The following is a 27,369-nucleotide window of genomic DNA, read 5'->3' as shown; positions in this document are numbered from 1 at the left end:
AGGATGCCACTTCCCCATCCTCAAGCCTATGAGTGTGCCCTTTTCATCTGTAGAATAAAATTCCCACCATACTAGTGGATTATAAACTTGCACTTTCAGTCTGTAAGCTCGGCTATCACCTCCATTCCTTCTATCCACGTTTCAGACCTAATATAGCCTGGAGCTGTCTACAGTTCTGAAACTCTCAATTTTCCCCAACTTTCAAGCATTTCATATAGGCCTTGTCCTTTCTTTGGAAGACATTTCCCTATTTTTCAGCCCTTCATCTTTTTCTAGCTCAAATGACACTCTCGTGGGAATTGAACCTGAACCAATAGACACCAGTACATAGTACTCCTGGGGTGCCTTGTACCTGTATGCCACGTTCCTAATTCTCCCCATGGCTGTTTTCTCCTTTCACCAGAACATAAGCTCCCTAAAATAAGCAATGGGTCTACTCCAGTGGCAAGTTGAAACAACCAGAAACCACTATTGACTCCTTTATTGAAACTATTTGGATAAATATACTTAGCAAACACAGAAAATGCACAAATGATTATTCAATAAGTATTCAGAATATTTTCTACTGAGATAATTTGCTATCTTTTAAAATATTTCTGGAAAATATATCTACATGCATGAATGCCACATGTGTTAAGGGCCTGTTGGGGCCAGGAGATAGAATTGGATCCCCTGGTGCTATAGAGTTACAGACAATTGTGAACCACCCCAGGGTATGAGGAACCAAACACCCATTCTCTAGAAGAGCAGCAAGTACTCTTTTTCTAAATATTAAATTGTTTTTTATTAGACATATTTTATTTACATTTCACATGTTATTCCTTTTCCTGGTTTCCTGACCATAAGCCCTCTATCCCATTCCCCTCCCCTTCTTCTATGAGGGTGTTCCCCCTCCCCAACCACCCCCCATTCCCACATCCCTACCCTGACATCCCCTACAATGGGGGGTCCAGCCTTGGCAGGACCAAGGGCTTCTCCTCCCATTGGTGCCCAACAAGGCCATTTCTGCTACATATGCAGCTGGAGCCATAGGTCTGTCCATGTGTAGTCTTTGGGTAGTGGTTTAGTCCTTGGGAGCTCTGGTTGGTTGGCATTGTTGTTGTTATGGGGTTGCAAGCCCCTTCAGCTCCTTCAATCTTTTCTCTAATTCTTCCAGTGGGGGTCCTGTTATCAGTTCAATGATTTGCCAGCAAGTACTCTTAACCACTGAGCAATCTCTGTCTTCACTATCTTTATTTATTATCTTATTTAACATCATACAGCAACATAAATTTCATATAGATAATAGTTAATATTTTAATTCAGAAATAAAGTTAAATATCCTCTTTCATTCCTTGTAGAGACACATTATCCAGATATGAAATGGTAGCCACTTCCTGTAGTTTTAATAAGATGTAATAGTTAATTTATATCTACAGTACTTGACGTTTGTTTAAGTTTTATTCATTAGTTAATAAAAACTACTGAAGCCCTAGTGTCTGCCCAGCACAGATATTTCTGCCCATATGAGTTTGCATTTTAGTTAGGGTAAAACATACTTTAGGTAAATAAACAACTCAGTATTCAGGGTTTTTAAATGGTGCTGTACCACTGGCAGGAAAAATATACACAGAAGATCGGGTGGGAGGTAATATTCATAAATCACAAAAATGTTTCAGAAAACTACTGAAAAACCATCCAGAGATGTTGGGAATAGTCCTCGCAAGAGAAATTCAAAAGATAAGGTAAATAAGCACTATATTTTATAATATAAATACTATGCCTATTCATCTGATCATGAACTTTTAAACTTTATGCTTATTTGCTTAGATATGTTCTACAGGAAAATTTTCATGAGTATTGAAAAGTTTGTAGGGCATAGCAAACCATCTTTTCATCCCACTTCCTCAGCAAATTTGCTCTTTCAGAAGCAAACAACACTGCCAATTTTCTATCAGAAACATTTTAAAAATTCAATGCCAGTGAGACTACAATGAAAGAGTCCTCTCATAAATTGCTAGGGGAAGTAGGAAGTGATCTAATCCTTTTGGAAATAAAAACTGTCATCATATATCAAATCTTAAAATGTATGCTATGACTTCACAATTATAACTTTTACTCTATAGAAAAATTAATCAATGATCCAAATTTATGTAATGGGTAGCTCATATGGTATAATTATTGAGAAATTGTAAAATATCTTGTTTCTATAAGTAGTCCATTGCAGAACAATATACATATAATATATAATGGAACACTAAACAGTTATTGTTCATTCATAACTTCGTGTTATCCTAGATCGTACACCAATTCCTGGAATGCTGTCAACCTCCCTTAAATTTGGATTCTGTAAATGAATTACATATAGAGAAGTATACAGAGTATACAGTGGCAAGTCACAGTTCAGTATTAGAGCATCTGATCATCATTCACAAAGCTGGGGTTCACCCCAGTATCATATATACCATCCATACATCCATACATACCTACACACACACACACACACACACACACACACACACACACACACACGCACACACACACACACACACACACACATACCATCACCATGAACAACAACCAGCAAAAACTAAGTGCTCTGTAATCAGTCAGTACAAACTCAAAACTTGCTAGAACTTAAGAATCGCCTAGAAAATATCTGAAAGACTGGACTCTCAGACTACTATCTGCAGACTCATGTAGAAAGTATGGAACCTTGTTCCTATAGTGCCTAAAGGTCTGAGAAGCACAGAGCAGGTCAGTTAGCATCTAATACAGAACCAACAAGGGCATAACATATATGCGGTTATAACAGCATAGAGCATATACACTGGTCTAGTCCACATGAGAAAACAAAGGAAAAGATGGAAACCAGCAAAGTACCTTGAAGCATATTGAAAGGCATCAAGTAAACTTTTCATTAAAAAGTTATTTAATTAATTAGTTTTCTTTATAGCCCAACTGAAATTTTCCCTCCTTTCTCTCCTCCCAGTCCCTCTTTCTCACCCCCCCATTTCTCCTAAGAAAAGGGGAGACCTCTCATAGAGATCAATGTGCCTTGGCAAATGAACTTGCAGTAGGACTAGCCCTGTCTTCTCCTATTGAGGCTAGACAAGGCAGCCCAGTTAGGGAAAGAGATTCAACAGCAGGCAGCAGAGTCAAAGACAGCCTCTGCTCCTGATTTTAGGAGTCCCACATGAAGATCAAGATGCACAACTATTACACATGTGCAAAGGGCCTAGATGAGTTCCATGCATACTTTCTGTTTGACTATATGTATCTCTATGGGCCCAGGTTACTTGATTCTGTAGGGTTTTCTTGTGGTGTCCTTGACCTCTCTGGCTCCTTTAATCCTTCCTCCCACTCTTTAACAGGATTTCCCAAGCTTTGCTAATGTTTGGCTGTGTGTCTTTACTTCTGTTTCCATCTGCTGTTGGATGAAGCCTCTCAGATAACAGATGTGCTAGGCAATTGTCTGCAAGTATAGCAGAATATCATTAATTATATCAGGGCGGGTTCTTTCCCATGGGACAGGTCTCAAGCTGGGTCCACCATTGGTTAGCCATTTCCTCAATTTCTGATCCATCTTTACTGCTGCCCATCTTGTACACAGGACAATTGTGCATTAAAAAGTTTGTTTGCTCGGTTGGTGTCCACGTATATTGGAGTCTTTTCTAGTTACTTGGGATGGCTGGTTCAGGTTCTATATGCCTCACTTCTAGGAGTCTAAGCTAGAGTCACCCTCATAGATTCCTGGCAGTTTTCATTGTCCTAGGTTTCTAGCTAGCCCATCCCCCCACCATGCATTCCAGTCCTCTTTCCTAGTACTCTCTCCCTCCTTCCTCGTCCAACTAGAACCCACCTGCTCCCCCAACCCAGTTCCCTCCATCCACCCATCCCAATGTCTATTCTATTTCCCCTATTCAGTGAGATTCAGGTGTTCCCACTTGTGTTCTGCTGGTTACTTAGCTTCTTTGGGTCTGTGGATTGTAGCATGGTTATTCTGTATTTTATGGCTAGTATTGACTTATAAGTGAGTACACAACATGTTTGTATTTTTGGGATTACCTTATTCAGGATGACATTTTCTAGTTCTATCCATTTGCTTGCAAATTTCATGATGTCATTGTTTTTGAAGGCCAAGTAATATCCCATTGTGTAAATGTACCACATTTTCTTTATCCATTCTTCTGTTGAGGGACATTGAAGTTGTTTCTAGTTGTAATTACAGATAGAATTTGGCAACTACAAATAAAATTTCTATAAACATAGTTGAGCAGGTGTCCTTCTGGAACATTGTTTAGATAGTGGGGTATAGCTGGGTCTTCAGGTAGAACTATTCCCAATTCTCCGAGTAACCATCAAATTGCTTTTTAAAGTGGTTGTACAAGTTTGCTTTCTCATCAGCAATGGAAGAATGTTTCCCATGGGCTTTGTTCCCATTCCAATGGAAGAATGTCAGCATGTACTAACCCTTGAGATTTTGATCTCAGCCATTCAGATAGGTATAAGAGGGAATCTCAGAGTCATTTTGATTTACCAAGTTTTAATAAAGGTAAAAGTTAAAACTGAGAGACAGTGAACTCTGTAAGGAAATGTAATTTTCACATACACTGTTATCTTACAAAGCAGGTTAAATTGATGAAAATTTACTGGCGTTCTTGCTATCACACACTTTGACTAAGTGAATGAGGAAGTGAGTTTTAATATTCCTCAGGAGCTGACATGAATGAGTAAATTACAGCAAAGCTTCTGTCACCTTGTCTGAGAAGTCTGAATGCCTCAAGGCATATAGCATATGTGCTGCCAGGACTCCAGCCTGTGACCAGCCTGGCCCCATGTGACTTATGTGCTCATTTACATTATTGTCTTTATTCTGCCTTTCTTTCCCAAGAACATTCTCTATTTCTGTCTTCTGGAAAACATATGTGTTTCTCTCTATTATGAAATATCATGTCCTTTCTAGGCTTTCTTAGAGCCCTGGCCATATGCCTGTCTTTCAGTTACATCCACCCAGGTATTTCAGTTGGTTGTATTGATTCCCCTTGTGGAAAGACTAGGGGATATTTCTAATCTTTCAGTCTCTATCCCTTAGTGCTTAACTGATAGTAGGTACTCACCGAATGTATCAATAAGCAAACTTAACAGAAGCCACATTTAAAACTGTGGGGAAAAGTGAAGTCTCCAAGAGAAATCTATTGTCATTTTTATGCACAATATATTTCAGGAGCAGGGTCAAAATTTAAGAAAAAATAAAGAAGTACTGTGGCAATGCATTATGATAAACCAATCTCTTACTTTCTAAGAGACTGGCATTTTGCAGGACTTGATAGCTGAGTTAATATTATACCTTAAGGTCACCTAAGACTGCCATTCTACTGCATACTCAGCCTGTTTGTTTAACCTGCCCTTTAGAGAACCGTGTAACAGCCTACCACGTTTACCTTGGATTTCCCAAGTAATCAACTTTTATAGCCTAAGCCAAGGCATCACTATAATCTTGAATTATGTACTCCCCTATGCTCCTGACCCAGAGTAATACAAACATGCTGTGATAAGCATTTGTTAAAAATAGCAAGATTGGACATTGAAAGCAATCTTCTCACATGGACATCTACCATCAATGTTGCAGATAGCATTTGGATAGTGTTTGATAAACAATGATATTTGCAATGCTTTTTGTTTTCTGGGTCAATTGGAGGTCAATATCAGTGGCTTGTTCACTGGTAAAACAGGTCAAAGATTTCTGGAAAGTATCCCTCATCTCCTCCCCGTGTGAAGCATTTTGTGAGGCTCAATAAACACAGGGAGTAGCTTTTTGTGAGGGAGGATGAAAGACACAGGGAAAATGAAGCAGAGAATTCAAATCTGGGCTTGTGCATGGTTAGTGGATCCAAGTGCTATGATTTCTTTCCTTAAGGCAGCACTGATGCACTATTAGTGAATCAGAGTTTATGATTAACATGTTTAACCACAGATTGTTGTGGACCTTCCTCAGTAAATATCCTTCTGTTTCATTTCTTCCCACCTGTTTATTCATTTAATTTACAAGCAAGTTTTTAACTAAAACAATGATTGTCCACACTTATTTATCTAGTTACGTAAGTTGCTATTGATTTGAACCTTATTAAATTACTCTCCAAAGCATTGGAAATAGTCATAGACTGGCAGTGCTATGTTTCTGTGTAAAACAATGGGGGGAGGGGGATCAAGACCTTAGTTTCTCTTTACAGCTGCTTCGAAGCAGCAGGAGTGAGTGCCATTTACTATCAGTAAAGCAGCCACATACACTTTATTAGCACCATATAGAAAAAAAAATCTAAGTTCAGGCTACTGCCCCAGGAGGTAAGGATACCCCCTACTCAGGCTGCTAGCCAATCAGAAGTTGGAAAACTAGTGTTCAGCAAAGCCTTAGGTGGAGTTTGAGTATTCTGTGGAAAAGTGAGCTGTATCTCTGCATCTGTGTTCTATCCCAGTTCCCCAGAGCTGGCCTCCAAGAGTTAAAGCAATGCATCAACATTAAAATGTTAATTTGGACCTCTGTGCCTGTCCTAGAATTGAATTTTCAAATGAGTTGATTACATCTCTCTCTGTGGGCTCAGGAAATTGTTAGTCTCACATTATCTAATTTATTGAAGATATTTCAGACCTTACAACTTTTCCATTAGTCATTCCTAAACATACATGGGACAAATGAATGAGACACTGCTCAGTGAGCATTGATGACTAGAGGAAGCACAGCTCCAAACTATAGGACCACGGGAAAGTGAATGATAGGACCCTGGCCCTCTGAGATTATACCCTACAAGACAGGATCTCCCTGTGCTTGATGTGAATGCTGGTGCTGATGGATTCCCATGTTAAGAGGAATGCCAGCATCCGTATATTTTTTTTCCCTCAGAGCTGGTGTCTTGATTCCCTGAAACTTTCAAACTTAAAATTGTCTCTGAAACAAACTGTGCTGAAAATATCTTTTAAAAATAACAAGCACATTTAGATTTTGGTGCACAGCAAATTCTCTGCGAAGAAAAGTTCCAAATCTGTGACTCTATTTGCATTTCCACAAAAACAGAGAATCTGTGTGCCTAATATGTGACAAATAACAGTGTTAGAAGCCAGCATTTTAAGACTCTAATTATGCATAGGTTCTCATTCTTGCTAGTGTGTTTACGACAGGAAGGCATATAAAATTTGCATCCCCCACAACAAAGCTGATATTTTACTTTTAAGTCTGATACTTTGATGCATGTAAACTCAGGGTGATGCCACATAAAATGATTAAAGTATTTTAAAAATACAAGGTCCTAAGGTGCCACTGTTCTTCCAAAAACAGGTACTAAGATGTAGATGACTATGCAAAATATCAAGACACATCCAATGATCAACTCCCGAGAAGGGAGAGAAGGCACCAGGAGTAGGAGATATGGGAGTTGGTCGAAGCTGAGCAATGACACAGGCTTGACCCATCACCCTTCCGTGAGCTCAGTGCAGAATGCAAACAAAGTCCTTAGTCAAATGGAAAAAATATTTTCCTATGTATGAATTTGGTTTTGCATCCAGGTGGACAAATTTAGGATTGTGGCTAGACTGGACCACCAACTCCCTTCCCAAACGCAAATGTGAGTCCAACATGCTTCATGCTTTGTTGAGCCAGCCGATGATCCAGGTGGTGATAAGACTTCTGAGTCCAAGCCGAAGAATATTTGGACCTTGGGTCACAGCTGTGTGACACACCGAGTCTCAGACAGCAGAGAACAGGATGGCAGGCAGATATCACCATTTGAAACAATGACTTTCTCCTGTCCCTCCTGGGTGGGTGTGTCCGAGAATGAGTCTTCTTTCTGTCAAAGAGAAGGAGATGATGAGGGTGAGTGAGGCGTGATAGCCCTCCACAACTATGAAAAGGAAAATGACCCTGTATTGTTTACCAGATCCAAGTAATACAAAGAGGCGGTTTTTTTTTGTTTTTTGTTTTTTTTATTAACTTGAGTATTTCTTATATACATTTCGAGTGTTATTCCCTTTCCCGGTTTCCGGGCAAACATCCCCCTCCCCCCTCCCCTTCCTTATGGGTGTTCCCCTCCCAACCCTCCCCCCATTGCCGCCCTCCCCCCAACAATCTAGTTCACTGGGGGTTCAGTCTTAGCAGGACCCAGGGCTTCCCCTTCCACTGGTGCTCTTACTAGGATATTCATTGCTACCTATGAGGTCAGAGTCCAGGGTCAGTCCATGTATAGTCTTTAGGTAGTGGCTTAGTCCCTGGAAGCTCTGGTTGCTTGGCATTGTTGTACTTTTGGGGTCTCGAGCCCCTTCAAGCTCTTCCAGTTCTTTCTCTGATTCCTTCAATAGGGGACCTATTCTCAGTTCAGTGGTTTGCTGCTGGCATTTGCCTCTATATTTGCTGTATTCTGGCTGTGTCTCTCAGGAGCGATCTACATCCGGCTCCTGTCGGTCTGCACTTCTTTGCTTCATCCATCTTGTCTAATTGGGTGGCTGTATATGTATGGGCCACATGTGGGGCAGGCTCTGAATGGGTGTTCCTTCAGTCTCTGTTTTAATTTTTGCCTCTCCCTTCCCTGCCAAGGGTATTCTTTTTCCTCATTTAAAGAAGGAGTGAAGCATTCACATTTTGATCATCCGTCTTGAGTTTCGTTTGTTCTAGGGATCTAGGGTAATTCAAGCATTTGGGCTAATAGCCACTTATCAATGAGTGCATACCATGTATGTCTTTCTGTGATTGGGTTAGCTCACTCAGGATGATATTTTCCAGTTCCAACCATTTGCCTACGAATTTCATAAACTCGTTGTTTTTGATAGCTGAGTAATATTCCATTGTGTAGATGTACCACATTTTCTGTATCCATTCCTCTGTTGAAGGGCATCTGGGTTCTTTCCATTTTCTGGCTATTATAAATAAGGCTGCAATGAACATAGTGGAGCACGTGTCTCTTTTATATGTTGAGGCATCTTTTGGGTATATGCCCAAGAGAGGTATAGCTGGATCCTCAGGCAGTTCAATGTCCAATTTTCTGAGGAACCTCCAGACTGATTTCCAGAATGGTTTTACCAGTCTGCAATCCCACCAACAATGGAGGAGTGTTCCTCTTTCTCCACATCCTCGCCAGCATCTGCTGTCACCTGAGTTTTTGATCTTAGCCAATCGCACTGGTGTGAGGTGAAATCTCAGGGTTGTTTTGATTTGCATTTCCCTTATGACTAAAGATGTTGAACATTTCTTTAGGTGTTTCTCAGCCATTCGGCATTCCTCAGCTGTGAATTCTTTGTTTAGCTCTGAACCCCATTTTTTAATAGGGTTATTTGTTTCCCTGCGGTCTAACTTCTTGAGTTCTTTGTATATTTTGGATATAAGGCCTCTATCTGTTGTAGGATTGGTAAAGATCTTTTCCCAATCTGTTGGTTGCCGTTTTGTCCTAACCACAGTGTCCTTTGCCTTACAGAAGCTTTGCAGTTTTATGAGATCCCATTTGTCGATTCTTGATCTTAGAGCATAAGCCATTGGTGTTTTGTTCAGGAAATTTTTTCCAGTGCCCATGTGTTCCAGATGCTTCCCTAGTTTTTCTTCTATTAGTTTGAGTGTGTCTGGTTTGATGTGGAGGTCCTTGATCCACTTGGACTTAAGCTTTGTACAGGGTGATAAGAATGGATTGATCTGCATTCTTCTACATGTTGCCCTCCAGTTGAACCAGCACCATTTGCTGAAAATGCTATCTTTTTTCCATTGGATGGTTTTGGCTCCTTTGTCAAAAATCAAGTGACCATAGGTGTGTGGGTTCATTTCTGGGTCTTCAATTCTATTCCATTGGTCTATCTGTCTGTCTCTGTACCAATACCATGCAGTTTTTATCACTATTGCTCTGTAATACTGCTTGAGTTCAGGGATAGTGATTCCCCCTGAAGTCCTTTTATTGTTGAGGATAGCTTTAGCTATCCTGGGTTTTTTGTTATTCCAGATGAATTTGCAAATTGTTCTGTCTAACTCTTTGAAGAATTGGATTGATATTTTGATGGGGATTTCATTGAATCTGTAGATTGCTTTTGGTAAAATGGCCATTTTTACTATATTAATCCTGCCAATCCATGAGCATGGGAGATCTTTCCATCTTCTGAGGTCTTCTTCAATTTCTTTCCTCAGTGTCTTGAAGTTCTTATTGTACAGATCTTTTACTTGCTTGGTTAAAGTCACACCGAGGTACTTTATATTATTTGGGTCTATTATGAAGGGTGTCGTTTCCCTAATTTCCTTCTCGGCTTGTTTCTCTTTTGTATAGAGGAAGGCAACTGATTTATTTGAGTTAATTTTATACCCAGCCACTTTGCTGAAGTTGTTTATCAGCTTTAGTAGTTCTCTGGTGGAACTTTTGGGATCACTTAAATATACTATCATGTCATCTGCAAATAGTGATATTTTGACCTCTTCTTTTCCGATCTGTATCCCTTTGATCTCCTTTTGTTGTCTGATTGCTCTGGCTAGAACTTCAAGAACTATATTGAATAAGTAGGGAGAGAGTGGGCAGCCTTGTCTAGTCCCTGATTTTAGTGGGATTGCTTCAAGTTTCTCTCCATTTAGTTTAATGTTAGCAACTGGTTTGCTGTATATGGCTTTTACTATGTTTAGGCATGGGCCTTGAATTCCTATTCTTTCCAGGACTTTTATCATGAAGGGGTGTTGAATTTTGTCAAATGCTTTCTCAGCATCTAATGAAATGATCATGTGGTTCTGTTCTTTCAGTTTGTTTATATAATGGATCACGTTGATGGTTTTCCGTATATTAAACCATCCCTGCATGCCTGGGATGAAGCCTACTTGATCATGGTGGATGATTGTTTTGATGTGCTCTTGAATTCGGTTTGCCAGAATTTTATTGAGTATTTTTGCGTCGATATTCATAAGGGAAATTGGTCTGAAGTTCTCTTTCTTTGTTGTGTCTTTGTGTGGTTTAGGTATAAGAGTAATTGTGGCTTCGTAGAAGGAATTCGGTAGGGCTCCATCTGTTTCAATTTTGTGGAATAGTTTGGATAATATTGGTATGAGGTCTTCTATGATGGTTTGATAGAATTCTGCACTAAACCCGTCTGGACCTGGGCTCTTTTTGGTTGGGAGACCTTTAATGACTGCTTCTATTTCCTTAGGAGTTATGGGGTTGTTTAACTGGTTTATCTGTTCCTGATTTAACTTCGATACCTGGTATCTGTCTAGGAAATTGTCCATTTCCTGAAGATTTTCAAATTTTGTTGAATATAGGTTTTTATAGTAAGATCTGATGATTTTTTGAATTTCCTCCGAATCTGTAGTTATGTCTCCCTTTTCATTTCTGATTTTGTTAATTTGGACACACTCTCTGTGTCCTCTCGTTAGTCTGGCTAAGGGTTTATCTATCTTGTTGATTTTCTCAAAGAACCAACTTTTGGTTCTGTTGATTCTTTCTATGGTCCTTTTTGTTTCTACTTGGTTGATTTCAGCTCTGAGTTTGATTATTTCCTGCCTTCTACTCCTCCTGGGTGTATTTGCTTCTTTTTGTTCTAGAGCTTTTAGGTGTGCTGTCAAGCTGCTGACATATGCTCTTTCCTGTTTCTTTCTGCAGGCACTCAGCGCTATGAGTTTTCCTCTTAGCACAGCTTTCATTGTGTCCCATAAGTTTGAGTATGTTGTATCTTCATTTTCATTAAATTCTAAAAAGTTTTTAATTTCTTTCTTTATTTCTTCCTTGACCAGGTTATCATTGAGTAGAGCATTGTTCAATTTCCACGTATATGTGGGCATTCTTCCCTTATTGTTATTGAAGACCAGTTTTAGGCCGTGGTGGTCCGATAGCACGCATGGGATTATTTCTATCTTTCTGTACCTGTTGAGGCCCGTTTTTTGACCAATTATATGGTCAATTATGGAGAAAGTACCATGAGGAGCTGAGAAGAAGGTATATCCTTTTGCTTTAGGATAGAATGTTCTATAAATATCCGTTAAGTCCATTTGGCTCATGACTTCTCTTAGTCTGTCTACATCACTGTTTAATTTCTGTTTCCATGATCTGTCCATTGATGAGAGTGGGGTGTTGAAATCTCCCACTATTATTGTGTGAGGTGCAATGTGTGTTTTGAGCTTTAGTAAGGTTTCTTTTACGTATGTAGGTGCCCTTGTATTTGGGGCATAGATATTTAGGATTGAGAGTTCATCTTGGTTGATTTTTCCTTTGATGAATATGAAGTGTCCTTCCTTATCTTTTTTGATGACTTTTAGTTGGAAATTGATTTTATTTGATATTAGAATGGCTACTCCAGCTTGCTTCTTCTGACCATTTGCTTGGAAAGTTGTTTTCCAGCCTTTCACTCTGAGGTAGTGTCTGTCTTTGTCTCTGAGGTGTTTTTCCTGTAGGCAGCAGAATGCAGGGTCCTCGTTGCGTATCCAGTTTGTTAATCTATGTCTTTTTATTGGGGAGTTGAGGCCATTGATATTGAGAGATATTAAGGAATAGTGATTATTGCTTCCCGTTATATTCATATTTGGATGTGAGGTTATGTTTGTGTGCTTTCATTCTCTTTGTTTTGTTGCCAAGACGATTAGTTTCTTGCTTCTTCTAGGGTATAGCTTGCCTCCTTATGTTGGGCTTTACCATTTATTATCCTTTGTAGTGCTGGATTTGTAGAAAGATATTGTGTAAATTTGGTTTTGTCATGGAATATCTTGGTTTCTCCATCAATGTTAATTGAGAGTTTTGCTGGATACAGTAACCTGGGCTGGCATTTGTGTTCTCTTAGGGTCTGTATGACATCAGTCCAGGATCTTCTGGCCTTCATAGTTTCTGGCGAGAAGTCTGGTGTGATTCTGATAGGTCTCCCTTTATATGTTACTTGACCTTTTTCCCTTACTGCTTTTAATATTCTTTCTTTATTTTGTGCGTTTGGTGTTTTGACAATTATGTGACAGGAGGTGTTTCTTTTCTGGTCCAATCTATTTGGAGTTCTGTAGGCTTCTTGTATGTCTATGGGTATCTCCTTTTTTAGGTTAGGGAAGTTTTCTTCTATGATTTTGTTGAAGATATTTACTGGTCCTTTGAGCTGGGAGTCTTCACTCTCTTCTATACCTATTATCCTTAGGTTTGATCTTCTCATTGAGTCCTGGATTTCCTGTATGTTTTGGACCAGTAGCTTTTTCCGCTTTACATTATCTTTGACAGTTGAGTCAATGATTTCTATGGAATCTTCTGCTCCTGAGATTCTCTCTTCCATCTCTTGTATTCTGTTGGTGAAGCTTGTATCTACAGCTCCTTGTCTCTTCTTTTGGTTTTCTATATCCAGGGTTGTTTCCATGTGTTCTTTCTTGATTGCTTCTATTTCCATTTTTAATTCCTTCAACTGTTTGATTGTGTTTTCCTGGAATTCTTTCAGGGATTTTTGCGATTCCTCTCTGTAGGCTTTTACTTGTTTATTAATGTTTTCCTGTGCTTCCCTAAGTGTGTTCATGTCTTTCTTGAAGTCCTCCAGCATCATGATCAAATATGATTTTGAAACTAGATCTTGCTTTTCTGGTGTGTTTGGATATTCCATGTTTGTTTTGGTGGGAGAATTGGGCTCCGATGATGGCATGTAGTCTTGGTTTCTGTTGCTTGGGTTCCTGCGCTTGCCTCTCGCCATCAGATTATCTCTAGTGTTACTTTGTTCTGCTATTTCTGACAGTGGCTAGACTGTCCTATAAGCCTGTGTGTCAGGAGTGCTGTAGACCTGTTTTCCTCTCTTTCAGTCAGTTATGGGGACAGAGTGTTCTGCTTTCGGGCGTGTAGTTTTTCCTCTCTACAGGTCTTCAGCTGTTCCTGTGGGCCTGTGTCTTGAGTTCACCAGGCAGCTTTCTTGCAGCAGAAAATTTGGTCTTACCTGTGGTCCCGAGGCTCAGGTTCGCTCGTGGGGTGCTGCCCAGGGGCTCTCTGCAGCAGCAGCAACCAGGAAGACCTGTGCCGCCTCTTCCGGGAGCTTCAGTGCACCAGGGTTCCAGATGGTCTTTGGCTTTTTCCTCTGGCGTCCGAGATGTGTGTGCAGGGAGCAGTCTCTTCTGGTTTCCCAGGCTTGTCTGCCTCTCTGAAGGTTTAGCTCTCCCTCCCACGGGATTTGGGTGCAGAGAACTGTTTATCCGGTCTGTTTCCTTCAGGGTCCGGCGGTGTCTCTGGCAGGGGTCCTGCCGCTCCTGGGCCCTCCCCCACGGGAGCCCAGAGGCCTTATACAGTTTCCTCTTGGGCCAGGGATGTGGGCAGGGGTGAGCAGTGTTGGTGGTCTCTTCCGCTCTGCAGCCTCAGGAGTGCCCACCTGACCAGGCGGTTGGGTCTCTCTCTCACCGGGTCTGGGAGCAGAGAGCTGCTGCGGGCCGGGATCCGCGGGTGTGGGACTTGAAAGAGGCGGTTTTTATAAAAGGCTTCAGTCCACCTGCATACTGCATATAATCCCTGTCAGGAATGCTGCTCAGGACTGAAGGAAGTCATAAGTAAAGCATGCAACAGAGCCAGTAAGGGTAAGTTTCGGCTTGGTGCACAGCTGGGATCTGATACAGAGCAGTGGGTCCTCTTCCTCCTCCATTGAGAGAGCTTAAACACTGAGGACACAAATTAGATGACCTCCCTTGCCTTCAAACAGTCTTTGTTGGACAGGATTAGTCGGATTTGGTTATTGAGATCCTAACATGCTTAAGACTAAACTTAACTAGTGTTAAAGAAGTCATAGAATTACAGAATTTTCAGACCCAGAAAGGACCTTGAGAGCACAGTTTGTTTCCCTCCTAATTTCAAAGCAGAAGCAAGAGGTCTAACTGGGAACAGGGTGCTAAAACTCCAGCCTAGGATGCTTTCTGCCCAGCATGTTCCTTCGGAGCCACACCCAGGCAGGGTCTTCTCAAATCAGCATCCCAACATCACACATCACTTAATTGGTTGGCAGGTTGTTGGCTCTCGGATAAAATACATTTGGGAATGAATTAATTCGCCAAATCTGCCTGCTTGGCTTTGGCACTCTTTGATAACTTGAGGTTTTGCGAGACTGTTGAGTTTAAGAGACTTAAATTAAGACTGTTTCATGGAATACGTAGAGAGAAAAAAATTAGATGCTTTATAGCTTAAAAAATTACACATAGACCTATCTATGCTGCTTGTTTTGTAAGAGCCCATCATGGAGGAATACAGCACTCTACACATGTCATATTTTTATTTTAGGTAGGAGAAATGATCACAGGTCAACAAACACCCATGTCTGTGAAGACCACCTCGGAGAGCAGCAAGGAACAAACAAAGCCCAGGTATGATGTTCCCAACTGCCTTTATCTACATGATATTGTTCTCTTCATTATCATGTGCTGGGGAGGATTCAGCTTTCAGGATGGTGTAAGCATTTGAAAATGCTTCAGACCATTTGTGTTCCCATTTGTTTCAACTCCCTAGACTCTTGCCTTTCATGACTGTTGATCTTCAAAACTTCAACTTTTGTCCATGCAGGTTCCAACTGCTTGAGTAAACAGTAGTAAGACCAATAACATCCACCGTGACTGCTGACATTTTATGAACACTTGCTTTGTGCCCACATTAATTTATTCAAGCCCTACTTTCCAGGAGGGATTTGAGTGTAGCATGTTAAAACAGTTTAAGTTCGTAACATGGTTCTTGTTACACCCATGTGTGATTCCCATGTTACCCAAGCATCTGGGTTCCCTAGATAGAAGCCTCTATTACTGCCCCCTTGGCAATGTCCTGAGACACTGAGATCAACTTTAGGCTTCTACCTAAATTCATTTTCCAGCAGAACCTGCCCTCTCTCAAGGGAAACCTCACCCATTTCCAGAGTTCCAGTGTTAGAAACCTCTCCTCAAGTATCCTGGCCCTACCTCCTGGAAAGCTTCAGGGCAAATCTAATCTCCCCTAAACACTCCAGCATTAAAGGTACTTTGTCAAAAGCTTTCCGGGTTCGCAGGCATTGGAGTCAGATCTCAGTTCCTTAACTATCCTGCTTCACATGAGTTTCGGACTCTTAACATCCAGATGGTAAAGTCTATTTTGGAGTAGGCAAACTTATCTCTGTGTTCCAAATGTATATGCTGAATTACATCATAAAAAATACCTGCACAAGAGCTGTGTTTGTGCTTTGCATCATAAAGCCTCAGCTATTTGTATAGCCAAAGACAACTGTGGATGTTTTGTAGTTATTTTTAAATATTGAATTTGCTTGAACAACAGACATGGAATTGAGTTTCTACTGAAAACTGATTCTCTGTTTTTAACCTTGGAAAGCCATTCATAATTCCCAACCTGGTAGTTTTTTCCTACAGATACCAGATGTGAATATTAGTTATAATCAACCCCAACACCCTCAAGTCATGTAACCAATCTGAACTAATTGGGAAGCTACGGTGGGATAGGAAGGCAAAGCGCTGCAGTTTGGAGAGGTTTATTAGACCCAGGAAGACTATCATTACCATGATTTGTTGGCAGTTGAATATGTCATAGCAAAGTACTTCTACAAAGTGTTTTTCATTCTCATTCTGGGGTAAGCTCATCTCACAAACTCATATCCAGGGCTTAAGTGGCGATTGGTTGTGGAGCCCCTTCATAGCTGAGAAAATTCAGTGTACACTGCATCTCTTCTTTGTGTACATTGCCTCTGCCTGGACTCCCCTATCTACAGTGAACAGAATCTCTATGAACAAGTGTTCACCAATCCCAGCCGGGATGCTGAGGTGTACATTGAAATGAAGACTGCCTGTGTAGGCTGAGGAGAAACTGAGTCCTCATAAGCCTCCAACCTGCCTGACCCCAGGATTCAACCCCTGCCCATGGACACCAGTGCATATTCCTTTATAGCTTTTGTGTGGGTCCCAGCTGTGGAGTTCTCCTGATGCCTCTGTTAACTAAGTAGCTATCAATTACAGGTGCACATGGGGATTGAGTTTGGCCATGTTGTTGGTCTTTAGAGAAGAGCGACATCATTGCAGCAAAAATCTGGGAGGGCTAGAGGAGGCTTCCACTTTCTCCTAACTGGAGCAGTCTGCTACTCAACCTGTGCAGACAGAGAAGAGGGGCTGGTTTTATCCATCATGGTTGGAAGGGACCACCGGGTGAGCACATGTGGCTCTTAACACTGTGATGCAGAAGAAACTGCACAGATTCCTTAAAGGTGGAGGGATTCATGAGTGCGGAGGCGGAGACGCCAGTGAAACAATCATCAAAATAGCACTGCCCAAAAAGCTTCTCTCTGTAAGATGCAGAATTGAATTCATCCAAGACCACAAAACAAGTATGAGGTCACACAATCCATACCTCTACCCTTTGTGATTAGCCTTCCTGCTCTGTGGTCTAATAGTGAATGTAAGATCTTGAGTTGGAATTTACAGTAGTTTTATAGTTGATGTGTTTTTTGTTTGTTTTGTTTTGTTTGCCTTATTCTAGGACTCTTATCCTACCCACATTTTCTAGGGCTTTGTAATCTTGTCTTTTGTATATACCATAATTGAATTTTGTTTAAAGTACATTTTCCAGTCTCAGTGTCCCAAAATGTGAACATCAAGGACCCTGTGTCACCAATCATGCATCTGAATGTGCAGGTCTTGATTCTGTTTCTGGATTGTATCTGTTCTACTTCTTTAACTTCCATAGCTTTATAACAAGTTTTTATCACTTATAGGCAAAGTCTTCTCACCTTCTTGAAGAGAAGTTTGGCTGTTCTTGTCTCTTTGTGTTTTTACATTAATTTTAGAGTCAACTTCTCTGATTTCACTTGCAAATTATCATATCAGTCCGTTTTTCATTGCTACACTGAGACACCAGAAACAGACTAACTGTAAACAGATGAGCTTTATGCAGCTCCCAGTTTTGGAAGTTCAACAGCCTTGTAAAAGCATCCTAGGTGTGTGACTTTGCATCTGAGGCACACGTGTAAGGAAAAATAGTATCACCAATCAGGAGGCTAGACAAGTTCAGTCTCTACTTATTTGATTTGGGAAGAATTATGTCCAAAGACGAGTCCAACATTCCTGCATTTCTTTTTAAAGGCAGCATGCTGCACTGATGACCTCAGAAGCTGTCAGCAGGTCCCACCATGGGAAACTTAAGGGCTGAAACTATGACATGTGCTTATTCTTTCCGTATTGCTGTCTGTCTGTCTCCAACCCTGGCTCTTCTCTTCCATCTCTCCCCACCCCCAACTTTAGATGTTATATTTAGAATTGTATATACAAATTAATTAAGGAGATTAGTTCTTCTAGAATTAGCATTTTACACTCTCATTTGAGATCTCAAAAATTTTTATAATTTTTCAATAAGTATATTCACATTTTATTAACTTTAGGGGTTTAATATTTGTATATAATTATAAATATATTCTATGATATATTTCTGGGAAGCAGTATTGAAATTTACTCTTTTGTGGAAAATTATTTCCAACCTTAAGCCAACCTTTTGAAACTATGAAATTCAGTGATATTTACTATGGTCACACTATTGTACTGTCAATATCACCCAACAATATTACTAATACTTCTCAGTATCTCAGTTTTTTACTGTCTGTGTGTTCCTTTAAGACTTTCTATATTGTAAAGAGTGCTTACTTCTTCACAAACTTCATCTCATGGTTTCTCTTCCATGTCTTGCTCTCTATTATAGTACACTATTAAATAAGGAGCGTTGATGATCTTTATATTCTCTCTTCAGATTCAGTGTTATCTCTAGTTGGTGTTACTTTGGGGGGGGCTGTGGAACTTTCAGGAGGTAGGACCTAATTAGCCTCTAGGAATAATGCCTATCACCAACTTCTGTCATCCTTTGCTTTCTGTTCTGCTGTATGTGAGCACCCTCTGTCACAAGTCTTGTGACCATGACCTAATCTTCAATATCATGTATTCTTACTCATGGTAGAGTGAAACTATGAGCAAGAATAAACCCTTGCTACATTAAGTAGTTTCTATCAGGTACTTAGTTCACAGCATTAATACAGAACTGTGTACCAGGAAGGACTTTGTAATGATAAAACCTGATAGATCCTATGTGGATCTGTGGCTTTTGAATCAAGTCTATGGGACATATTTGGAGGAGTTTGAAAACCTGGGCTTGAAAAGCCCTGGATTATGGGAATGAGCAGAGATTAATAGATGATTATGTTTGGAATTATAAATGCCAGAATGCACTAGAAATGAGCACAGTAAAGAATATGTTTATGAGGCTTTAGGTGGAATAAGAATTGTGCTGGAAATTGGACTAGAAGCCTGTACTTATTAACTTTTCTAATTGATGTGGTGAAATGTCTAACAAAAGCAATTTAAGAAGCAATGTGTCTAATTTTATTCCCAGTTCTAGAGTACAGGCCATCATGGCAGAGAAGTGACAGTAGCAGGGGCTCGAAGAAACAGCTGGTCAAACTGTATCCACAGTCAGGAAGCAGAGGAAAAGGAATGCTTGTTCTCAGATCATGGATCGGTGGCACCAACAAAAGGATGGGCCTTCCCAACTCATTTAACCTACCTGATTAGAATCCCTTACAGACATGCCCAGAGACATTCCTCCATGATAATTCTAAATACTATCATATTGATGAAATGAAATACTGTGTCTATTAACCATTATCCATGTTATATTTGGGCAAAGATTCTTTTAATTTACCTTATTCTGAAACTTTCAGTAGGTTTGAACTCAAAGATAATAGAATGTTAAATTTACAAATAGCCATGATCCTGCTGTTCAGGCTCTGTTTCAAAACCCACAGCATTCTGATCTGTCTGCAATCACTACCAGTGGATCCTGACAGGGGAAGCAAGGCAGGATGACTAGGAGCTAAGAGACCTCAGGCAGCACTGTGCACTTCGAGAACAGACTCCCACGAGGCAGCTACAGTGAGACAGCTCATTTTAATGGGGTGAGGGGCTATTTAAACGTTTTGGGGGTGAGTAGAGGTTACCAGGATGGGTACACACTATTGGCTGGGGTCAGGGTTCTAAGGATGCCTTATTTGCATGAGGAGAATTTCCTGGTGGTCTTGAACATAAGGGGAAAGGAAGTTTAACTTGCTCACCAAGCTATGTGACTTCCTTCAGTCGGGCAAAGGTGGGGCACAGGGCTATATGCAGCAGGCACATAAGCCTGGCAATGTCAGGACATGATTTCCAGGGTTTGAACATGCTTCAACTTACTCTTGCTCCATCTCTACCCCTTCCCATGGTTCTCTGGCTGTACATGGTGCAAAGGTATATAGTTACAGATGAGACTGTAATGTGGCTAAATGTGGCATTGTTTGCATTGTGCTGGTTCTGATCAAATGTAGAAGGAAAGATTTGGAGAGTTGTAAAAGCTTCCACCAAGTTTAAAGAGAAAAGTCTGTAATGGTTAGGCCATGTGTATATTTCATGCAGGAAGTCATGAAAGGATCCATGTATAAAGCTATGAGAGCAAAGCCTAAATTGCCATGACCATGAGAACCATCAAGAAGCTGTATGTGCAGAGCTGTGCAGAACCTTGGCATTCACATGATATATGCCAATCATGGAATTCTAAGATTTAATTCTTGCTCTTCTGTTGGATTTCAGTCTTGCTTTGGTCCCATTCCCCATAGCAAATTCCTTTTTTGGGGGATGGAACTTTTGCTCTGTGCTGTTGCATAATAAAAACATCTAGTTATATTTTAGATTTTACAGAGGCTTACAACTAAGATATCTCCTTGAATATCAGTGCAAGCATGAACTTAGGTTTGTGAGTATTACTGAAGCTGTTAAGACTTCTGTGGTTGAATCTGGGGACTTTCACCTTCTGAACTATCACTGAGCTACATCCATAGCTCTCCATTTCACTTTAAGTGTGTGTCTCACTGATTCGTCCTGCTAATCCTTGAGCACACCTGCTTTAGTCTATACAGACCTTGTTGAGGTTACAGGCACGAATCGCTACACCTGGCAACTGTGGAGACTCTTGAAGTTCTACTAAATGCATTTTGCTTTTTGAGATGACAGTGGACTTTTGGGGGACCACGTGTGAAATATGTTTAGAATTTGTAATGTCTCCCCCAGGTTCACATTGTTTAGAGATTTACTTTTATTTTATGTATGTGAGTACTTTTCCTGAACAAATGTAAATGCACTGCTTGCATACCAGTTGTCAACAGAAGCCAGATGGTGAGTTCTCCAGAACTGAAATTGAGGACAGTTGTCAGCTACCACATGATGTCTGGAAACTGAACACAAGTCCTCTGCAAAAGCAGCAAGTGCTGTAATTGGGGAGCCACCTCTCAAGTCCCCAGGTTCAAATTTTCAGCTCTTGTACTCAGTGGGTGGCACTGTTAAATGAGGCTGTACAGCTTTAGAGAGTGAGGGTTGAGCTAGAAGAAGTAGGACACTAGGGGACGCCTTTGGCGGTTATACCTAACTCCAAGTTTCTATTTCATTCTGTTTCCTGGTTCCTCTTGATGCTGGCGAGCCTCTGTTCTGTGCTCTTACTACCAGTGACTGAGTGACACACATGGTTGGCTAACTCCTCCTAAATGTTCTTGATTAGTAATCAAGAAAATCCCTCACAGAAATGTTTGAGGGCCAATCTGATCTAGACACTCCTTGAGTCAAGCTTTTCTCTCAAAGATTCTCGGCTTGGGTCAACTTGACAATCAAAGTATGGAGCCTTGAAATTATGTCACTTGTAGGAAAATGCATAAAAACAGAGATCATAATGTTAAAAGAAATAATCCAGGTTAAGAGGGCAACATGTAGAAGAATGCAGATCGATCCATCCTTATCACCCTGTACAAAGCTTAAGTCCAAGTGGATCAAGGACCTCCACATCAAACCAGACACACTCAAACTAATAGAAGAAAAACTAGGGAAGCATCTGGAACACATGGGCACTGGAAAAAATTTCCTGAACAAAACACCAATGGCTTATGCTCTAAGATCAAGAATCGACAAATGGGATCTCATAAAACTGCAAAGCTTCTGTAAGGCAAAGGACACTGTGGTTAGGACAAAACGGCAACCAACAGATTGGGAAAAGATCTTTACCAATCCTACAACAGATAGAGGCCTTATATCCAAAATATACAAAGAACTCAAGAAGTTAGACCGCAGGGAAACAAATAACCCTATTAAAAATGGGGTTCAGAGCTAAACAAAGAATTCACAGCTGAGGAATGCCGAATGGCTGAGAAACACCTAAAGAAATGTTCAACATCTTTAGTCATAAGGGAAATGCAAATCAAAACAACCCTGAGATTTCACCTCACACCAGTGAGAATGGCTAAGATCAAAAACTCAGGGGACAACAGATGCTGGAGAGGATGTGGAGAAAGAGGAACACTCCTCCATTGTTGGTGGGATTGCAGACTGGTACAACCATTCTGGAAATCAGTCTGGAGAATCCTCAGAAAATTGGACATTGAACTGCCTGAGGATCCAGCTATACCTCTCTTGGGCATATACCCAAAAGATGCCCCAACATATAAAAAAGACACGTGCTCCACTATGTTCATTGCAGCCTTATTTATAATAGCCAGAAGCTGGAAAGAACCCAGATGCCCTTCAACAGAGGAATGGATACAGAAAATGTGGTACATCTACACAATGGAATATTACTCAGCTATCAAAAACAACGAGTTTATGAAATTCGTAGGCAAATGGTTGGAACTGGAAAATATCATCCTGAGTGAGCTAACCCAATCACAGAAAGACATACATGGTATGCACTCATTGATAAGTGGCTATTAGCCCAAATGCTTGAATTACCCTAGATGCCTAGAACAAATGAAACTCAAGACGGATGATTAAAATGTGAATGCTTCACTCCTTCTTTAAAAGGGGAACAAGAATACCCTTGGCAGGGAAGAGAGAGGCAAAGATTAAAACAGAGACTGAAGGAACACCCATTCAGAGTCTGCCCCACATGTGGCCCATACATATACAGCCACCCAATTAGATAAGATGGATGAAGCAAAGAAGTGCAGACCGACAGGAGCCGGATGTAGATCGCTCCTAAGAGACACAGCCAGAATACAGCAAATACAGAGGCGAATGCCAGCAGCAAACCACTGAACTGAGAATAGGACCCCCGTTGAAGGAATCAGAGAAAGAACTGGAAGAGCTTGAAGGGGCTCGAGACTCCATATGTACAACAATGCCAAGCAACCAGAGCTTCCAGGGACTAAGCCACTACCCAAAGACTATACATGGACTGACCCTGGACTCTGACCTCATAGGTAGCAATGCATATCCTAGTAAGAGCACCAGTGGAAGGGGAAGCCCTGGGTCCTGCTAAGACTGAACCCCCAGTGAACTAGACTGGTGGGGGGAGGGCGGCAATGGGGGGAGGGTTGGGAGGGGAACACCCATAAGGAAGGGGAGGGGGGAGGGGGATGTTTGCCCGGATACTGGGAAAGGGAATAACAAAATGTATATAAGAAATACTCAAGTTAATAAAAAAAATATATAAAAAAACATTAAATCACTGAAAAAAAAGATAAATATTACATGCAGTGTGTGTGTGTGTGTGTGTGTGTGTGTGTGTGTTACATGAAAGTAGAAAAAGTAGTTATGTGACATGAATTAGACAGAAAGACTATTTGGAGTTTGGACAAGAATCAGCCAGAAAGGAGATAAGAAGATGAGGGAGGGGTAAAATAAGAGCACTGTATGAAAACGTCACAGTAAAATATATTACTTTGTGTGATAACTACAAAACTTAATTTCACATGCGTCCATGTCTTTTCCTCCATAACTGTCCACCCATTTGCTATTTACATGAATGATGCCAGCACCAGAGATCTTGCCAAGTAGCCTGGGACACAGCCATTTAGTGTTCATTGTGTGTTCATTCTTTCTTAGTATGTGGACACAAGCCATGTTTTATCTTTAGGTTTAAGAATACTGACTACAGCCTAAGGCTGTGAAAAATCACACTGAAGTAAATGACTTACTCTCATCCTTGGAGTGATGTCCTTGACCTCTACCCTCTTTTCTGTATGGTTCCCAAGCCTTACTAAATGTCTGCTGAGTTTCTGATAGTGCTTTGTCTCCTTCATATCTATGAACTAATTTGTCTAGACAGTATTTGGTGTATGTTGCCATCAATCCAGCTTTAAAGAGAAGTCTACTGAGGCACAGTGGCTAGGGCACTCACTCTAGAACATGTCTTAGTGGGTATAATCAGGGGTGACTAGAAAACCGGGAAGATGACTAACACTGATCTGGAGGCCTTTTTCATAGAGTCTTTAGAAGCAAAGTCTGAGATAAAAAATTGCTGTCTTTGCCTTCTTTTCTCTGAGTGACAGCATATGCATTGCTAATGTTATACCCCCAGACTTGCTCCCCAGCCTTGATTGTTTATCTCTGAGGTTTTGACTGACATCCTCCTGTCCTGCTGCTTCAGAGGGAGGTGGCAGTGGCGGTCATCTGAGGACTTAATGGGAGTAACAAAGGCTGCATCAGAAAACAGTGTCTGGCATCTCCATGGTTTTTAAGGATACAGGACTCAGAACAGTTGTACTCATGGCTAATATTTATTGCAGAAAATAAAACCCACAAAGCAGCATCAGCCAAAGGCAAGTCGGAAGATGACTAGGGCCAAGCTTTTAAAGAGTCCTCTCCTATAGAGTGATACTTAGTTTCTGCAGCAGTAAGTGATACATTCACATGACATGGTACATTATGGAAGCTCATTAGAGGCTCGGTGCTTGGGATTTTCACTGGGGGTTGGAATATGCTAAAATTCTCCTCCTAGGAGGAAAGCACACAGTATGCTGCCAGTACATGTGGCTGGCACAGTACACCTCCTGCCTTCAAGGAAATTTCATGTCACTAAAGAGATGGAGGGAAGCCAGCACCAGTCTTGCAGGTCTTTTTACCTATAGTTAGTTCTGAGGAGAAGGTGTGGCTAGGTCTTGCCCTTCTTCAATTGCTGTTTTTCTGAGAACCATTTTCCCCTTCAGATGCTACCTAGGACACTTCTTCAGCGAAGGCACAGTTCCTTCTTGCCTTCTCCCATTGCCCTCTTAAGCACACAGTTTGTTTACAGTCCACAGGCTAGACTACAGAATGTATATTTTGTAGTGTTTATATACCTTGTATTTTCCCTCAACGAGTCCACGGACATTACTCAAAACTCTGAGAGGAATTAATTCAAATGTCCTGAAGGGCTGAGCAGAGTCTAGGAATGACAAGTAGATTTCAAGCACTATTTTCCCAAAAGAATAGATTTTCCACATCCCAATAGACACTATATGCTGGACACATTTCACATGTCACTTTGTAATTCCTACAAAAAAAACAGAGACAATTTTTCACATAAATCTATTATTTCTGCAAAGAAGGATAATACTTTTTCACTTGCAGAATAATCATTTATTCAAATAAAAGTGTATGCTAAGGAACAAAACCTTAAAAATGCAAAATCTCAGCCTTGAGGATACCAGCATTCTATTCCACAATGCTTTAATAAATTCCTTGTCCTTTCATTGTGTTGCCCTATGACCAGAAATCTGTCATTTTGCAGAGCAGGGTGTCCTCAGATTCTACTGTGGTTCTAGAATAATAGAGACATTTGACATGTGCCTGTTGAGTGAATAAATGAGTGAATGGTGCAGTGACTACAAAATAATATGTCTGGGTACCAGACGAATCACTGGGGAAAGCTAGAAATGTGTAGGTCACTGGTCTGTAGTCCAAGTACGAAGAATAAAAATTGCTGTTAAGAGAACACAGGAATGTGTGCCATGTACAGAGTTCATCTGAACACTGGAGGCTTTGACAGTGGAATTTCTTGCTGGTCCTCTCCAGTCATACCACCTCTAAGAGTATTGGCCATGGGCTGTAGAAGCAAGTACTTGTGCTAGCTGAAGCTGTGGGTAGAGCTTTGCTGTGAGTCTGAAGTTGTCTAAATATCTCCACCATAACAAAGCCCAGGGCTTAAACTTCGCTAGAGTTGTGTTGATCCTGGTTTGTGACTTTGCTTGTTAATTTCCTAGGCAAGAGAGCTTCTCAAGTTCCTCGTCTATTGCCTCTATAGCAGCACAGCCCTGTTTGCTAGCTTTTCCTCTATAGGTCAAAATCTTATTTCTAGAATTCACTATAATTATTGAAGCTAAGAACAGTGTTTCCTTACACTCTCTATGCCATATAGACAGCAGGTGCTAAGCATTCACTGAGTAAGTGAATACGAGTTTAATTTCTTTGAAGCTTAATTTTAAACAACATACAATTAATTCCTATTTGTCTTTTTCTGTTGTAGAAGAAAGCAGGTAGAAAGATTAGAAGTTGATCCCAGCAAGCATTCCTGCCCTGATGTGTCTACTATAGTACAAGAGAGAAAACACAAACCCAAAAGGATGGAATCTCAACCACAAGTTGAACCCAGTGAGGCAGAGCCAGACTTTGACGATAACCCAGAGGTGCCTCCACTCATTTGAAACATGAGGATGGATTGTTACTGACTGCGAGCCACAGACCCATGTTGCTTTGTGTTGACAGTGGAAATGTGTCATTCATGGGGTAAACATAGTTCGTTCCCATTTTATCTGATGCTATAATGCTCACTTTGCATAATAATACTCTTAAGTGAATTTACAATTAAATTGCGTTCCTTGAATATGCTATAACTTATCATTCATGTATAATTGAGCTTCACTGTTAAAAATGTGCAGTAATTTAATAGAACTATGACATTCAACATTAAGAATAAGTCGTTAAGATTAAGATTTAGTCTTTGCTTATGCAATACATTCTGTTATATGGAAAAGGACTTGATCACATTGCTCAAACTCAGAAGTTAGAACTGGACTCTCAGGTTTACTGAAAACGTCTTGACATGATTTTAAACAGTGTTTTTCATCTTTCTTCTCATGTTCCTGCTTTCTCTAGTGGCATGATGTAATGGCAAGAATGAGACATTAACTTCCCTATATTTGGATTCCTGCTGAGTCACCAAATAAAGACTTTCAGCTGGTCCTTAATTTCCTCAGGGTGGAGTGACTTCATCTGCACTATGCTAATAGCAACGATTGCCTCATAGGTTGTTCTCAAGTCCAGCCATGTACCTCACCCTATACAATGCCACTCTGACATTCCTTTGCTTGCTCACTTCATTCCTTCTCTTCTTTCTTTATAAGATGTGGTCTAAGTGGTCACATTTTGTAACTGGGCTTTGAGGTTTCAAAATCCATGTGCTCTCTTCAGTTGCTATGTCTCTGTTTTCTTCTTGCATTTTGAGATTTGAGGTCTTGGCTGCTGCTTGAGCTTTCTGCTATTCTGCCATCCTATGCTATTATTGCATCTTGGGTAATTCGAGCTTTTGGGCTAATATCCACTTATTAGTGAGTGTTTCAACTTGATGATCAAAGCTAATTTGGATGCTCCATTTCTTGTCTTGACACACAAACACACCATGTTAG

At 40.7% G+C, this 27,369-nt stretch overlaps 1 protein-coding gene across 2 annotated transcripts in view; it reads left to right on the top strand.

Moving 5' to 3' along the window:
- Positions 1–26,572, top strand: part of Dnaaf11 (dynein axonemal assembly factor 11) — a 107,336-nt gene extending 80,764 nt beyond the window's left edge. Inside the window, 2 exon segments of one of the 2 annotated variants that reach the window (NM_001025659.2) lie at positions 15,189–15,271; positions 26,211–26,572. In NM_001025659.2, coding sequence (NP_001020830.2) covers positions 15,189–15,271; positions 26,211–26,388 — 261 coding nt within the window. In that variant the 3' untranslated portion in view covers positions 26,389–26,572. 2 annotated transcript variants of the gene reach the window in all.
- Positions 26,573–27,369: the final 797 nt, after the last annotated feature.

The sequence above is a fragment of the Rattus norvegicus genome, chromosome 7 (assembly GCF_021556685.1).
Source record: "Rattus norvegicus strain SHRSP/BbbUtx chromosome 7, alternate assembly SHRSP_T2T, whole genome shotgun sequence".
In the NCBI taxonomy this organism is placed as follows: domain Eukaryota; kingdom Metazoa; phylum Chordata; class Mammalia; order Rodentia; family Muridae; genus Rattus; species Rattus norvegicus.
The sequence above is the reverse complement of the archived record's forward strand: the minus strand, read 5'-3'. Positions and strand labels throughout refer to the sequence as shown.